Source organism: Urocitellus parryii, chromosome 6 (assembly GCF_045843805.1).
Source record: "Urocitellus parryii isolate mUroPar1 chromosome 6, mUroPar1.hap1, whole genome shotgun sequence".
Classification (NCBI taxonomy): Eukaryota; Metazoa; Chordata; class Mammalia; order Rodentia; family Sciuridae; genus Urocitellus; species Urocitellus parryii.
In genome coordinates, this window is record NC_135536.1 from 29091659 (window position 1) to 29107480 (window position 15822).

General features: G+C 39.0%; 1 protein-coding gene across 1 annotated transcript in view; it reads left to right on the forward strand.

The window, feature by feature from the left end:
- The window catches only part of Zfyve1 (zinc finger FYVE-type containing 1), a 57237-nt gene that overhangs the window by 571 nt on the left and 40844 nt on the right, over positions 1–15822 (forward strand). Inside the window, exon 2 of the mRNA XM_026400716.2 lies at positions 1268–2187. Within this exon, the coding sequence (XP_026256501.2) occupies positions 1705–2187 (483 nt within the window). The 5' untranslated portion in view covers positions 1268–1704. The remainder of the gene's footprint in view (positions 1–1267; positions 2188–15822) is intronic.

Sequence of the window (15822 nt, forward strand, 5' to 3'; positions counted from 1 at the left end):
GGATGATTTTATGCTTTTTACATTTGTGACAAGTTTTGATTTTCGTTTCCGTTTTGGGAGCAGCCTGGGCAGGACTGGAGATTAGGGTGTAAATAAGGTTCCCTAGTCACTTCCTTCGCCTTCCTTGTTTATCTAAAAATAAGATTGATAGATTGATTACTTTGGGAGAGGAGTGAATATCTGTAAGGAAGACTTCACAGTAGGTTGGGGCTTTGGAATAGGGGTTAGGGCTAGGGGGGATTTGGAATGTAATTGTAGAAGTTACCAAAGCCTCTTTCCTGCCCCAGTTATCTTTTTTTTTTTTTGCCTTTTTTTTTTTTTGAAGTTATTTTTAAGTTAGTTTTTGAATGACCAAGAGAAAAAATTGTTTTGACTCACTACTGGCCTGTCTTTGCTGAGGGCCATAGTGCAGGAATCCTACCTCCTGTTGCTCCCTCTTTCTTTTCTTTTCTTTTTTTTCCCCCCAGTTTCAGAAAGAAGGGACAAAAGGAAGTTCAATAATTGTTATTGTTTTTGAACTTGAAATAGTGATTGTTATTTCTAAGCATCTGTCTATAGAGTTGAAACAGTACAGTTACAAGGATAACCAGATCTGCCCAGAACTTTGATGGGTCTAAGGTTTATTGTTACTATCTTTTTTTCTTTAGTTTTTTTACAGATCTCTTTCCCCACCTCCTAACCGTGAGGTGCAGATGGGGGTGCAGAGGACAGTTTGCTTAGTGATTTTGATTCTAAATGTAATAATTAAATGAACAGTGTATCAGTGTGGGGAATAGAACAGCAAAGTCTTTTAAATGCCCTGAGCCTAGAATTGAAAAAAGGAGGAGCCTTACCTATGATTTTGGGAAGAAATTTTTTTTTTCATGACTATGCTTTTATTTAAACTACTTAGGCCGCAGTTATGACAGATAAATTGGATCAGTTTTTTTTTTTTTAAGAGACAGCGAGAGAGAGAGAGAGAGAGAGAATTTTTTTAAAAAATATTTATTCTTTAGATTTTCGGCGGACACAACATCTTTGTTTGTATGTGGTGCTGAGGATCGAACCCGGGCCGCACGCATGCCAGGCAAGCCCGCTACCGTTTGAGCCACATCCCTAGCCCGGGAAGAAATTTCTAGTATCAGAAAAAACCAGAATAAGTTTTACCAGCAAGAATGAGAGTTCTGTCCGTAATTTTTGCTTAGTATTTATTCAGAGTCTTTTTGTTTGTTTAAGGTGCACTTCTGTTTTTTAGATGAGTGAAATCCTTTTTCTTCCTCTATTGTAGGCATCTCCTGAAATATCGACTTGAGGTTGAATTATATTGAAAAGCTCCTGACCACTTAATTTCATTACAAAAACTTTGTGGCTGAGGCACAAGAGATGAGCCCATGTGTGTGAACCCATCACAACTCTGATTGCCATCAAAGACTCTGTCAAATTCATATGACTGCATCTTTGCCTGCACTTTATGAAGGATGAAATCTTCAAACCAAATCAATGTTGCTGCTGTTACAAGAATCTTGGAGGCAGAAAATTAAAAAAAATCAACCATTTGCAAGTGTGTGAAGAATTATAATAGGACAGCTTTTCTTTTTTTAAGTGAGGTGTTTAGAACCCTGTGGAAATTTTGTGCGGTCTTCAGACTCAAAGTCTTTGTTTTTGCTTCTTGGAAAAGCTCAGTGACTATTATATGGTGGGTGTGCTTCCTTACCAGTCTGAGTTATGAGTGCCCAGACTTCCCCAGCAGAGAAAGGCCTGAATCCTGGGCTGATGTGCCAGGAAAGTTATGCCTGTAGCGGGACTGATGAAGCTGTCTTTGAGTGTGATGAGTGCTGCAGTTTGCAGTGTCTCCGCTGTGAGGAGGAGCTCCATCGGCAGGAGCGCCTTCGAAACCATGAGCGGATAAGACTCAAAGCTGGCCATGTCCCTTACTGTGACCCCTGCAAAGGCCCCAATGGGCATTCTCCAGGTGTTAGGCAGAGGGCAGCCGTGAGGTGCCAGACCTGTAAAATCAACTTGTGTCTGGAGTGCCAGAAGAGGACTCATTGTGGGGGTAACAGGAGGAGACACCCTATTACTGTGTACCATGTTAGTAAGGTCCTGGAGTCCCTGGAGGGGGAAGAGATGGATGAGGAGACCAAGAGGAAGAAGATGACTGAGAAGGTTGTGAGTTTCCTCCTAGTAGATGAAAATGAAGAGATTCAGGTAAGCACTTGTGCATGGTGGGGTTCACATGGCCTTGGAGCAGATAGAAGGTAGCTCTCTTTTTTGTTGTTGTTACTGGGGATTCAACCAAGAGGTGTTTTACCATTGAACTATACCCACAGTTCTTTTTGTTTTTATTTATTTTAATTTTTTTTTTTTTTTTTTTTTTGTATTGGGGATTGAACTCAGGGGCACCGAGCCACATCTCCAGCCCTATTTTTTTTTTTTTTTTAACTTTTTTTTTTTTTAGTTGTAGTTGGACACAATACCTTCATTTTATTTATTTATTTTTACGTGGCACTGAGCTAGGCGAGCGCTCTACCGCTGAGCCACAACCCTAGCACCCCACAACCCTATTTTGTATTTTATTTAGAGACAAGGTCTCATTGATTTGCTTAGTGCCTTGCCATTGCTGAGGCTGGCTTTGAACTAGTGATCCTCCTATTTTAGCCTCCTGAGGCACTGGGATTGCAGATGTGTGCCACTGTGTCTGGCTTGTTTTTTATTCTGAGACAAGGTCTTACTGAGGTTTTTTTTTTAATGTTTGTTCTTAAGTTTTAGATGGACACAGTATCTTTATTTTACATTTATGTGGTGCTGAGGATCGAACCCAGTGCCTCGTGCATGCTAGGCAAGCACTCTACCACTGAGCCACAACCTCAGCCCTCTTGCTGAGTTTTTCCTGAAATGCTGAGGACGTCCTTGAATTTGAGATCTACCTACCTTAGCCTACCAAGCCCAACAGGAGCTCACATTTTAATCATTAAAAGCCAACACCTCTGAGGGCTTAGAGTCAGATTTAGTTACCAACATCATGAGCTGGGGATAAATTACTTGTTTGAGTTACTTAGTTTCTTCATCTATAAAATGGGAATAGTGCCTAGTCATTGGGCTTCTGTGAGGATGAAATGAGACTCTAAAGTGTGTTGCATTCTAAATGCTCAGTATATGCCAGCTGTTAGTATTATTATTAGGTAAGCACTTGGGCATGGTGGGATTCACATGGCCTTGGAGCAGATATGTTCTTAGAACTGTTTTAAAACAGCTTTCTGAAAGAGAATACTCGGCAAGTTGTGTGTAAATGTCTGTGATAAAGGACTGTGCATATCCAGGGAAAGAAATAATAACCGGGTCCATGGTAGCGTTAAGTAATAAGGTATGAACTTACTGCCTTGATGTAAAGGGAGAGGTCTTCAAAAAGTACCTTTTAGGGCTAGGGATGTAGCTCAGTGGGAGTCTTTACCTAGCATGCACAAGGCCCTGGGCTTGATTCTCCAGCACTATCCCCCCAATCTCCCAGAAAGAGAAAAGTATCTTTTATAAGGACAGTATTCTCTCCACATAGCCTCTTTTTGTTTTCATGTAGAGAATTCTCTCTTACTGTGGCAAAATATCGAGTCCGAGTAATTTATAATATTAAAGATTCTTTTTTTTTTTAATATTTTTTGTCAATGGACCTTTATTTTATTTATTTATATGTGGTGCTGAGGATTGAACCCAGGGCTTCACACATGCTAGGCAAGCGATCTACCACTGAGCCACACTCCCAGCCCCCGATTAAAGATTCTTTTAGCTCACAGTTCTGAGGCTGGGAGGTTCAAGAGCCATGACACTGGCATCAGGTGAGGCCTTCTTGCTGCATCATAACATGCAGAGGGCATTACAGGATGAGACAGAGCAAGCATGCTACTGCTCATGGCCCATTAGAGGACCTTAGCTTGATGACTTTGTCTAACCCCAGTTACTTCTCAAAGGCTCCACTTCTAAATACCATGGACATATGAATCTGGAAATTAACTTTCAACTTAAATTTTGGAGGGGACATTTTAATCATAGTAACTTCTGAAGCCAGTGTGGGCATCTAGAATAACTACAGGATATTTGATTTTAGTTGGGGGGGGAAGGGTAACACACCATGGGTGAAGCTAGGAGATGGTAATGTCTGACCAGGGAAGAGGTAAGGTGATGTCTACACATTCAAGTGGGCTTTCAAGGGAAGACTGCTTGAATTCACATACTAGTTTCCCATTCACTGGCTGTATAACCATGGGCAAGTTACTTAAGTTCAGCAACTCGGTAGTTTCATGTCAACTTTTATAGGATTACTGAGAGGATTCCAAGAGATTAGGAATGGAAAGGACTTATTACAGGGTCTGGCACACAGTGTCCAATACCAGTTTATTGTCAGTATCCTTGGGGATACAATGGACTTGTGGTCCATTGACTCAGTACTTGTATGATGATGATGATTCCAGTCTTCGGATGGGAGGATTACATGTGTAAGTTACCATTTACCACTTACCCACTAAATATATTTCATCTCTACTTTTTTCCTTCTTGGATAAGCTGATGGAAGCCTGTACTTTCATTGTCAGCTAAACACTTTGCTAACACAGACTTTTCTTTATTGGTTTGAGAAGAACTAATAGAGTTATGGAAGAGTGACCCAGATCCCATTCAGCCTCCCTTGTCAGCAATAATGTCTTCATTATGGATTATGCTCTAATTGAGCAACATTGTGGACTAAATATTTTATAAATGGAGCACTTGGATTTGGATGATTCTTATTGGTTTTGCTATCAATTCTCTTTAATGTCCGTCTTTGGAAAGTCACAATTTGTATTGTTGGCACTTTCTTAAAGGGAGAGGAAGATTTGGGGTGAACCAGTAATCCTCATGAATTTTGGGTTGGCACTTTTTAAAAAGAATGTATTTTTGAGGAAGAAAGATGTGTATTATTATTTTTTAACAGTGATTTATTTTCCTTAGAGGATTAGGAAAGTGTAAAGAAATGTAAAGAGGAATCCAACTATCTGAAGATGAATTTGTCCTTCATCTTTGTGTGTGTGTGTGTGTGTTATTTTGTCATGTATATAATGGGTCTGTTGGTAAAAAGACTTCTGCTTTTTCTCTCTCCATAAATATTGATCAGTTTCCAGGAAATAATAATTTATTAATTGCAAGCAATACTGGTTGGAACTAATGGATTAGACACAGAATTTGTTCATTTTAGGTGAACATTCATTCTCCAGAGTCCTAAGTAGAAAAATCTTAAGGAGAAAATATCTGGTTCAGTTTTCTGATAGGTGACTGTCCAACACAATGAGAAAGGTCATTGTTTGATACAAGTCTAGATAATAAATTCCTGGAGAATAAGAGAATTTTTTTTCTCTGTACAGTGTACAATGGTAAGCACATCATCAGAGCATAAATTCTTGTTGGTTAGTATGTGATGTCATATCTCAACTGAAGTTTTTCAAAATGGGTACGACACATATAACTAGTAAAAGACCAAAATAATATAACAGAACATATAATGAAAAGATTGCCTTCCTACTTTGTACACTTGTTTTTTTAAAAAGAGCAATCACTGTTAATAGTTAACTGCATGCCCATATAGATTTTTTCATGTATAATTATAAATATATTTATTTTTCCTTTTTAAGCAAAAATGAAACTTAATGTGTGTGCTGTTCTGTACTCCCCAACACCCCCACCTTACACTTGCGTGCTCTGATGTTGGAGATGGAACCCAGGGGTACTCTACCCTGGACTACATCCCAACCCTATTTATTTATTTATTTTAGACTGGTTCTCACTAAATTGCCCAGGCTGGCCTTGAACTCCTGCCTCAGCTTCATGGATAGCTGGGATTATAGGCGTGTGTTACTATGCTTGGCTGTTCTTGTCTTTTTTCCATTAAAGGATATCTTGTGGGACTTTTCATACCAGAACATTGAGGTCTGTCTCATTATTTAAAGAATGCCTAGTATTTATTTGAATTGCCTTTCTGTAATATAGTCTATTAACCCATTATGTCCCTACATCTTATATAGAATTGAAAACTTGGGGGCTGGGGTTGTGGCTTAGTGGTGGAGCGCTCGCCTGGCATGTGTGAGGCCCTGGGTTCAATCCTCAGTTCCACATAAAAATAAGTAAATAAATAGAATTGAAAACTTGGGACTGAATGTATGTATTACTGGATATTTTATTTATTACAAACAAGGATGTGATGAATATCCTGTATCTGTATTTAGAAATAGAATCTTTTGGTGAATGATATGTGAAATTTAAATATTAGATATTTCCGAGTTTATGAACCTCCCTGCCCCTTAGTCCTGGTGATTGAAACGAGGGGTGCTCTACCACTAAGCTACATCCCAAAACTCTTTTTTAATTTTGAGAAAGGGTCTTGCTAAGTTTCCAAAGCTGGCCTTGAACTTGTCATTCTCCTGCTTCAGCTTCCCAAGTAGCTGGATTATAGTTGTGCACTACCATGCTTAGTTTGAAATTCATTTTCTTAATCTGGAGTACTACTATGAATATCCCCTCATTTCTGGTCTTTTCTCATATAATAGCTAAAATTACTTTGCTGTTTGGAACTATTCTTTGTACTTGTATGAGATCATTTAATCCTAATGATAACTGTTTTTATTTCATTTATTATTTTCATATTGTTTTTGTAACAAGTCATCACAAATCTAGTGCATTAAAACTGCACAAATTTATTCTAGTTCTGGAGGTCAGAAATCCTAAAACAGATTGGTAGAGTTATATTCCTTCTAGAAGCTGCAGGGTAGAATCTATCCCCTTGTCTTTTCTAACTTCAAGAGTCTGCTTGCATTCCTTGGTTCGTGGCCCTGTCATCCCATTTCAAAGCCAGCAGTATAACATTTCTTTTAATCCCTCTCTATGCCTCTCTGTTTCCATTGTCACATTTCCTCTTCTGGCTGCTTCTTATAGAGATCCTTGTGATGACATTACACCCACAAAAATGATCTACCATAATCTCCTGATCTCAAGGTCCTTAACTCAATCACATCTCAAAGTTCCCTTTGCCACATAAAGTGACATATTTACAGATTCCAAGGATTAGGATGTGAAGAGCACTGGGGAGAAGCCAGTGTTCAGTCTACCACACCCTAGGAAGTAGATTGTGTTTCAGAGATGAGGACATTGAAGCACAGAGTCAAGTAACTTGCCAAGATCAAGTTACAGTAAGTGGCAAAGGATTTGAACACAGGCATCCTGGCTTTAAACAACAACAAAAAAATTATAGTTGTAGATGGACAGAATACCTTTATTTTATTTGTTTATTTTTATGTGGTACTGAGGATTGAACCCAGTGCCTCACTCAAGCTGGGCAAGGGCTCTGCCACTGAGCCTCAGCCCCAGCCCTAAAATCCTAGTTTTTAACTATTATACTTCTGCTGTCTTTGACGGAATCATACAAACTTTCCAATTAAACTTTATTATTATGGTCATCAGTACCAGTTTACCAATTCCTCATTGTGGTTGTGAGGATCAAAGGAAACATAATTCTACATATAGGTAAGAGACAATGTTATATACATTGGCGTATCCCTTCCTCTTAGCACTGAGGACTCAGAATTAGGCCCTGTTTCTTTTTTTGTTTTTTCCTTTTTTGTTTCTGGCCATTTATGGGTTTTGATAATTTTCAGTTTAATTCATAGGGATCATTTTAGCACTTTGTAGGCTGCTACTGTCATGTGGTTTCCTCAAGTTCTGTGGCCTAGAGTTTCCTAACATTTGTTGCTTGTAATTCAAGAATTACTCAGCTTCTTTTGGAAAATCTAAAAAGATTAATTTTTTTTTTCAGAAGGGAAAATGTTATTCTTTCCTTATCATTTGAGTGTGTGCTTCAGTGGTAAATTTGAGGAGAGACTGACTTTGGATGTCAGAAGTCAGAAGTCACTTATCATTCTTAAATTGACACGATTGGCCTACTAGCCAAAGACATTGATTCATTCATTACATTTTTTATGTTATATGCCAGGCACTTACTAGGTTCCAGGAACATAAGATTAATAGTCAAGGCCCATGCCTTCATATAGTTTACCATTTATGTGGTGAAAGCAGATTTCACACATATAAACACATAAAAAGTGCAGAGTGTGTAGTTTAGTGGTAGAGCCACATAACCACAATCCCCAGTACCACTACCACCACCACCACCACCACCACCACAACAACAACAAAAACATAAAAAGATGGTTCAAATGTAGTAAGTTTATTAAGAAAGAGTTAGTTAGAAGCCTTTTTTGAAGGATGGTCAGATAAGGTGTTATTGTAGAGGTGATTTTTAAGCAGAGACCTGTTACTAATTTGGGAAGTCCAGGTGGAAGGGACTGGGGAAAAAATTGAAGGTGATAGCATGTTTGAGGTGTAGAAAGAATGCCATTGTGGCTGGAGTGAGCTGGCAGAGAGTGATAAGGAAAGAGGTGTAGAGGTAATCAGGTGCCAGATACAGGAGGCCTTGCAGGCCATGGAAAGAAGTGTGAATTTAATTTTAAGGGTGATAAGAGGCCTGAGACTGAGTTATACAAAGAAGTCATCTAACCTGGTAGAAGTTTTTAAGAGCTGGCTCTTAAGTTTAGTGTGTAGACTAGATTGTAGTGATTGTAGAGAGATGAGGGAAAGCAGAGAGACCACATAGGAACCTGTTGTAGAAGGTGAAATGGATTTGGAGTTAGATGGGGAAGATAGAGAGTAATGAATCTGGGACAAAGTATGGAAGTAAAAAACAGAAATGCTGATACATTGGGAGGAGGAGTGAGGGAGTAAGAGAATTCAGTAGTGGATCCTAGGCATTTGGCTTGTGCAAATGCCACCCACTTAATACTCCAGATTTTATTGACTTAAATTGATAAAATGAAGTACCTGATTTATACAATAGAGAGCTAAATTAATCTCATTTGGTGTTATCTAAAATAATGGTTCTCAACCAGGAGTGATTTTGCCTTTGGCAATGTTTGGAGACATTTTTGTGTCACAACAGGGGTTAGGAGTTATATGCCACTGGCTAGTGGGTAGATTACAGGATGTTGCTAAATATCTTACATAGAGCATAGGCTAGCCCCTCACAAAAAGAATTATCTGTTATAAAATGTCAGTAGTGCTGAGATTGAGAAACTGATATAACAGATGAAGATTCAATCTAATAGGTGATCTGGATCATAATGAAGTGGAAAATATATCAGAGATAGCCAAGTGCAGTGGTGCATGCCTGTGATCCCAGTGGCTAAGGAAGCTGGAGCTGGAGGATTGCAAGTTTGAGGCTAGCCTCAGCAGTTTAGCAAGGCCCTAAGCAACTTAACAAGACCCTGTCTCAAAAGAAAAAATAAAAAGGGCTGGGGATATGGCCCAGTGATTAAGTGCTCCTAAGTTCAATCCCCAGTATCTAAAAATAAAAAATTTAAGAAGGAGATGTATATGATAAAAAACATGTATGTATATGTGTGAGTATATTTATATATGTGATGATATGTATGCGTATCAGGGACAAAATATTTAACCAAACACCAGCTTTCCTTCTTTGGGTTCTGTTTACTCCTCAGAAATAATCTGGTGAAATCAATGTTCCTATTTGGCATATTTTGTTACCTCTGTAGTTGAAATGATTAGTCTTTCTGGATTGCATTCATTGATTTTTCTAGGCCTCAGTGGAACAGTAGTAGGAAAACCAAAGGACTTAAAGATTTAGAGCCTGTAATAAATAAATAATCCACACTGACAAGTCTTCTATAATCCCCTGGAGCCAGAGGGAACACCCTTAGCTAATAACTTGAAGGATAGAAGAATAAAGTTTCTAGCAATTAGGGTTCTTTTTTTTTTTTTTTTTTTTTTTAATTTTGATATTTATTTTTCAGTTCTCAGCGGACACAACATCTTTGTTTTGTATGTGGTGCTGAGGATCGAACCCGGGCCGCACGCATTCCAGGCAAGCGCGCTACCGCTTGAGCCACATCCCCAGCCCCATAATTAGGGTTCTTAGTGGAGGAAGAGGATGGTATTTTCCTGTCTGTTGGGTCTCAAGGAAGTCAGACATCTTGTTTTGTCAGAATATTTACCAGTCAAGAGGAATAAAGGTGAAACACTAAATGGGGTTTTCCTCCTCCTTTATTCTGGTATATATATAAAAAATCCCACACAGGTTTTTCCTTTTTTTTTTTTTTTTTTTTAATACCACCTATTCTCCTCTTGGTCTCTTCTATAGACTTCCCATGACTGTCCTATTTTTAAGAGAGCAGAGCAGAGAAACTACACCTCTTTTGTCTTGGGAGACTGGGACAGCAATTGGGCCCAGGGCTTTTTGTGGCAAAAAGTCTTCTGCAGTTAAGCCCTCATGCTGACCATGCAGGCTTATGAGGAAACCCAGTGACTCAGGAGAGGCTGACCAAGTGTCCACCTGGGCCAGGCCCTCCTGGACTCAGAAGTAGTCTTATGTTCTCTTTGAAATGGGAGTCCAAGATGAGAGTCTTCTCTCCTCCCTTCAGCCAAGTCATTGGTCATCTTATTGAGACCGTTCCTTTAAGAAGACCCATCACGTTGCTTGGCTGCTTCACTTGTTTACAGTCCCAGAATAGTGCTGCCCAAAATACTGGGACTTTTTTTTTTTTTTTTTTTTTTTAATTGGCTGAAAGAGACATTATTCTAGTGGGATTCAGAAATGGAAAATAGCAGAGTGTGTTTTCTTACTGTATGGATATTCTCTACCACAAACTGACTGTGCTGGTCTGCCACAGTTCTGTGCCACATCTGTCTTAGTCTCATGTGCTCTTGGCCTCTTTGGTCCTGTCCTCCCTCTGGTTTCTGGTCCAGGGCAGCTTCTTGTTCTATCCCAGCCATCTGTTTCAGTGAGGCTGGCAGAAACCCCACAGGACTCCATCTTGGTCAACAGATTATGAACCAGAGGAATCATAATTTTCTCCAGTATTGAATTTTCCCATTTTTCATTTCAAATGGCCAGACTGTTACAGTGTAAGGACTAATTTTGGTGCAGTGGCTGGTTACTTCTTTGGCAAATTCTGCTTAGAACCATGAATACATTTACCATGGGTTTCTTAGGTGCCATGTTTAAAAAAAAAAAAAAGTAACGAAAATTGTAGATCTGCTTTAGTCAAAATAATAAGCAATAGTTGGATGAGTAGCAGAGTGTTCCTCCCCCACTCTCGCCTTTCACTCAAAACTCAAGTAAAAGCCCCCTTTGTTTAGTGATGGTGATAGAGGGGAGGCATTAAATGGGATTACTGGGAAACACAGGGTTGAGGATGACTCAGACAAACAGAAAGATGAAAGAGCCCCTATTATGTGCCCTCAGTTTCTGCTTAGCATCTTGTGAGCATTCTGAGCCTTGGGCTCATTCAGTTATCACAGATTCCTGTCATTTAACCTGGGTGACTATTTTGTTTAGTACCAGGATGTTTAAAATTTGACCTATATAAGCCATTGAAACCACTGTGAGTCAGCTTTTTAGGGAACTTGTCTTTAACTATTTTAAATTACCTCCAGTTTATGTGCTTCTCTTTTTTTCTTTATCTGTAGTTCCTTGAAGTGATTGATTTTTTTTTATTAATTGGGCAACTATTTATCTTTTCAAGCTTAGGTTAATATAGGTAGATTTCATATTAAGTTGGTTAAAAAATTATTTTTAATTGTAGATGGACACAATACCTTTATTGTTTCTGTCTGAAGTTAGAACTGCTAAATGTGTTGATCCCTCCCCCACACCCCCACCCCAATCAGGGATTTCAGAGGTGCCCTACCACTGAGCTATATCCTCAGTCTTTTTAATTTTTGAAACAGGGTCTCACCAAGTTGCTAAGGCTGGCCTTGAATTTCTTTCTTTTTTTTTTTTTAAGTTTATTTTTTAGTTGTAGGTGGACACAGTACCTTCATTTTATTTTTATGTGGTGCTGAGGATTGAACCCAGTGCCTCATGCATGCTAGGCAAGCGATCTACCTCTGACCCATAACCCTAGCCCATGGCCTTGAATTTCTGATCTTCCTGCCTTAACCTCCTGAGTAGTTTGGATTACAGGTGTGCACCATTGCCTCTGGCATATTGGGCACATTTGATTGGTGATGGGAAATCAGAGGAAAACTAGTAGAGAGATCATGAAAAAGGGAAGGAAAACAAGGATATAAAAATTCTAGGCATGAAGAATTAGAAGGTCTTATGGGAAGAGACACATAGGGGACTTGGAGGCAGGAAAGGGTGGTTGCTCTCTTGGAGGATGTTTTTGTTCATCGTGTCCCTCTTTTCAAGGCTTTTGCCCAGCAATTAAGAGACTCTATTTGACTGGTTTATGTGGTCAGCCTGGTGGTGGCTGGGATTCTTGGCCAGAGATATGTTCCAGCCATATATAAGCCCCTGAACTCTGTTTTGACTTTGCTGTAGGATAATTTGGCTTTCTGATAGCTCCTGAAATTGTTACCAAAAGCTCTGTCCTTGTCCCCAGTGTTAATCCAATAGTGAGGATACGATTTTGAGAAAAAGGAAAAAGTTTTATTGCTTTGCTAGCAAAGAGGAAACACAGGGGACTCCTGTTCTAGAGGCTGTGATTCTCCCCATCAGCATTAACAGGGAACTTTTAAAGAGGTGATTCAAAGGCTGTATTCCATGTATTCTCTGTTGGCCTTGTGATTCACTTGCTAATTTGGGAGATAGTCATTTCTGAGATCTTCTGGTACCTTCCCAAAGTCTAGATTACTTGTTCCTATGGCAGGTGTGTACAAGGACAGATAAATTTACCTAAAATGGGGAAGAAAGGTAATCCTGTTTCCCCTGAGATTAGGGAGGGGTAGAGATTAGGGAGGAGCAGGGAGAGAGGAAGAGAAAGAAACACATCCATTTAAAAAATAAGTTGCAGTGGCAGAGAAGCAGGGGATAAAGTAGACCACTGTTACAAAATTATTTCTTCCCTTCCCGATCTTAAGAAGATTATTACTGTCTTTGAGAGAGCTTGATTCTACATTGTAGAATCTTTAAAAAGAATGACAGGGTCATATCCTGGCATAGACACACCATTTTTAAATTAAGGGAAAACATGACCCTGAGCAACCCAGCAGTGAAAGAATATTCTAGAAATTCTCTACTTTCCAGCTCAGTCATGTCTGTCTGAGTATACCATTACATGGCTAAAATGTTCCGTAATCTTTTTTTTTTTTTTTAATTAAAAAATTTTTGGGGCTGGGGATGTGGCTCAAGTGGTAGCGCGCTCTCCTGGGATGCGTGCGGCCCGGGTTCGATCCTCAGCACCACATACCAACAAAGATGTTGTGTCTGCTGAGAACTAAAGAAAATAAATAAATATCAAAAATTATCTAAAAAAAAATTTTTTTTGGTAGTTGAGGATGGACAGAATGAATGCCTTTATTTGTTTATTTTTATATGTTGCTAAGGATGGAACCCAGTGCCTCACACATGCTAGGCAAGTGCTCTGCCACTGAGCTACAGCCCTGTAATCTCTTATAATCTTTTCTTTCAAGGAGCTCAATTCATCTTACATGTATCATTCAATAATAGCCATGAGCATTTATAGAATTATCAATTGCCTGCTGTAATAATTGGGGTAATCTCTCTGAAAAAGTTATGAAAATAGCCTTTTTTTTTTTTCTTTTCTCCTCTCAGTGATGGGAATAGAACCCAGGGCCTTATACATGCTATGCAAGTGCTCTATTACTAAGCTATACCCTTCCAGCCCTTAAAAAATATTTTAAAATGAAAACTCATCAAGATGAAGCCAGTCTAGGGAGGGATGGTAGAGGCCATCATTCCCTGGAAAATCCAGCTCTCTTGTTTGTCTCTGAGTAGAGATTATTTGAGGATACCGCCCCCCCCTTTCATAGCCTTTCAGGTCCTGGTGACTGTGGGTTTAATTTGTAGTTGATAGGTCCCTTGTTTTTCTCCCATGTCTCAATAAATTCTGTTACTCAGATCTGGCTTATTTGACAGACAACCTTCCTCCTTTCCTCCTTTCCTTTTTCTCCTCCCCTCCCATATCTTCCCCTTGCTCTTACCCCAACACCTCTGTCATGAATTAAGAAACTATATCTGCCAATTTCAGGGGAAAACGTTTCTATAGCTAAATATGAATGATTTTAAGCTAAGGTACTGTTTTTCATTGTGACATATCTTTTTCTCCCATTACCATACAAAATTGAATTTGTAACACTTTTTAAAAGGACTGCCTTAAACATTTTGGCTTTAAATTGCTTTTTTCCTTGACCACCATATTTAAAAGAACAACTCTTATCCCCACCTTGTACTTCTAGTGGTTTTTTTTTTTTTGAATCCAGGATTGAACTCAGGGGCACTTGACCACTGAGCCACATCCCCAGTCTATTTTATATTTTATTTAGAGGCAGTGTCTTACTGAGTTGCTTAGTGCCTCACTTTTGCTGAGCTGGCTTTGAACTCGCAATCCTCCTGCCTCAGCCTCCAGAGCCACTGGGATTACAGATGTGCACCACCATGCCCAGCTGTACTTCATATCATGTCACCATTTGGCATAACATGCATTTTTAAGGATAACTTTTGAGGTATAATTTATCCATGATATAATGTACACATTTTAAGTATACATTTTTTTTAATGAATTTTCACAACTAAATACACCTGTAACCACCATACTCAAGACATGGAACATTTCCACCACATAAAAGGTTCCCTTGGGCCTCTAGGAAATCATTCCCCAGCAATCATTGATTTGCTTGCTATCACTATAGATTAGAGATTTGACTCTCCTAGAATTTTATGTAAAAGAATCATGTAGTACTATTTTGAGTCTGGCTTTTTTTTGTGTGTGTGTGTGGTGCTGGGGATTGAACTCAGGGCCGTGTGCATGTCATGCAAGCACTCTACCAACTGAACTATATCCCAGCCCTTAAGTCTGGCTAATTTTACTCAGCATGGTGTGTGATGGTTTTTTTCTTTTTTTGGTCGGGGTGGCAGTACTGGCTGTTCATCCCAGGGTCTTGTAGAAGTTGAGAAACACATAAAGAAGGAGCTATACCATTCTGTTGCCCTTCTTATTTTATTTTGAGAAAGGCTCTCATTAAGTTGCTTAGGCTAGCCTTGAACTTGCAATTCTGTTTCATTTCCCGAGTAGTTTGGGATTACAGGCATACGCCACCACATCTGGCTACTCACTGTATTTTTGTGTTTTGGAGTTTCAGCTGTGTTTTTGCAGGTCTCAGTAGTTCATTACTTTTTATTGCTGAGTACTATTCCATTATGTGGGGATACCATTGTTTGTTTATTCACTTGATGGGTATTTTGTGTACTGTATCTTTTAATTGAATACTGTCTGTCTTCTTCCCATTAGAGTGTGATTTCAATGAGGACAGTGTTTTTGAGTTTTGCTTTTTAGTTGAATTATAAATTGCACAATTCACAATAGCCTTTTTTTGTTTTTGTTTTTTCCATGCTAGGGATAGATCTCAGGACCTCATGCATGCTAGGCAAGTGCTATATTATTGAGCTATACCCACAGCCTTATTAGCTATTTTAAAAGTGTACAATTAAGTGTATTTAGTATGTTCACACACAACATTGTCCAACAATTCCCTATCTAGTTTTTTTCAATATTTTTTTTTTTTTTTTTTTTTTAAAGAGAGAGAGAGAATTTTTAATATTTATTTTTTAGTTCTCCGCGGACACAACATCTTTGGTGGTATGTGGTGCTGAGGATCGAACCCGGGCCGCACGGACGCCAGGCGAGCGCGCTACCGCTTGAGCCACATCCCCAGCCCCTTCAATATTTTTTATTTTACTTTATTTTTCCATATTTTTTGGTGCATTATAATTATTCATAATGGTAGGGTTTGTTG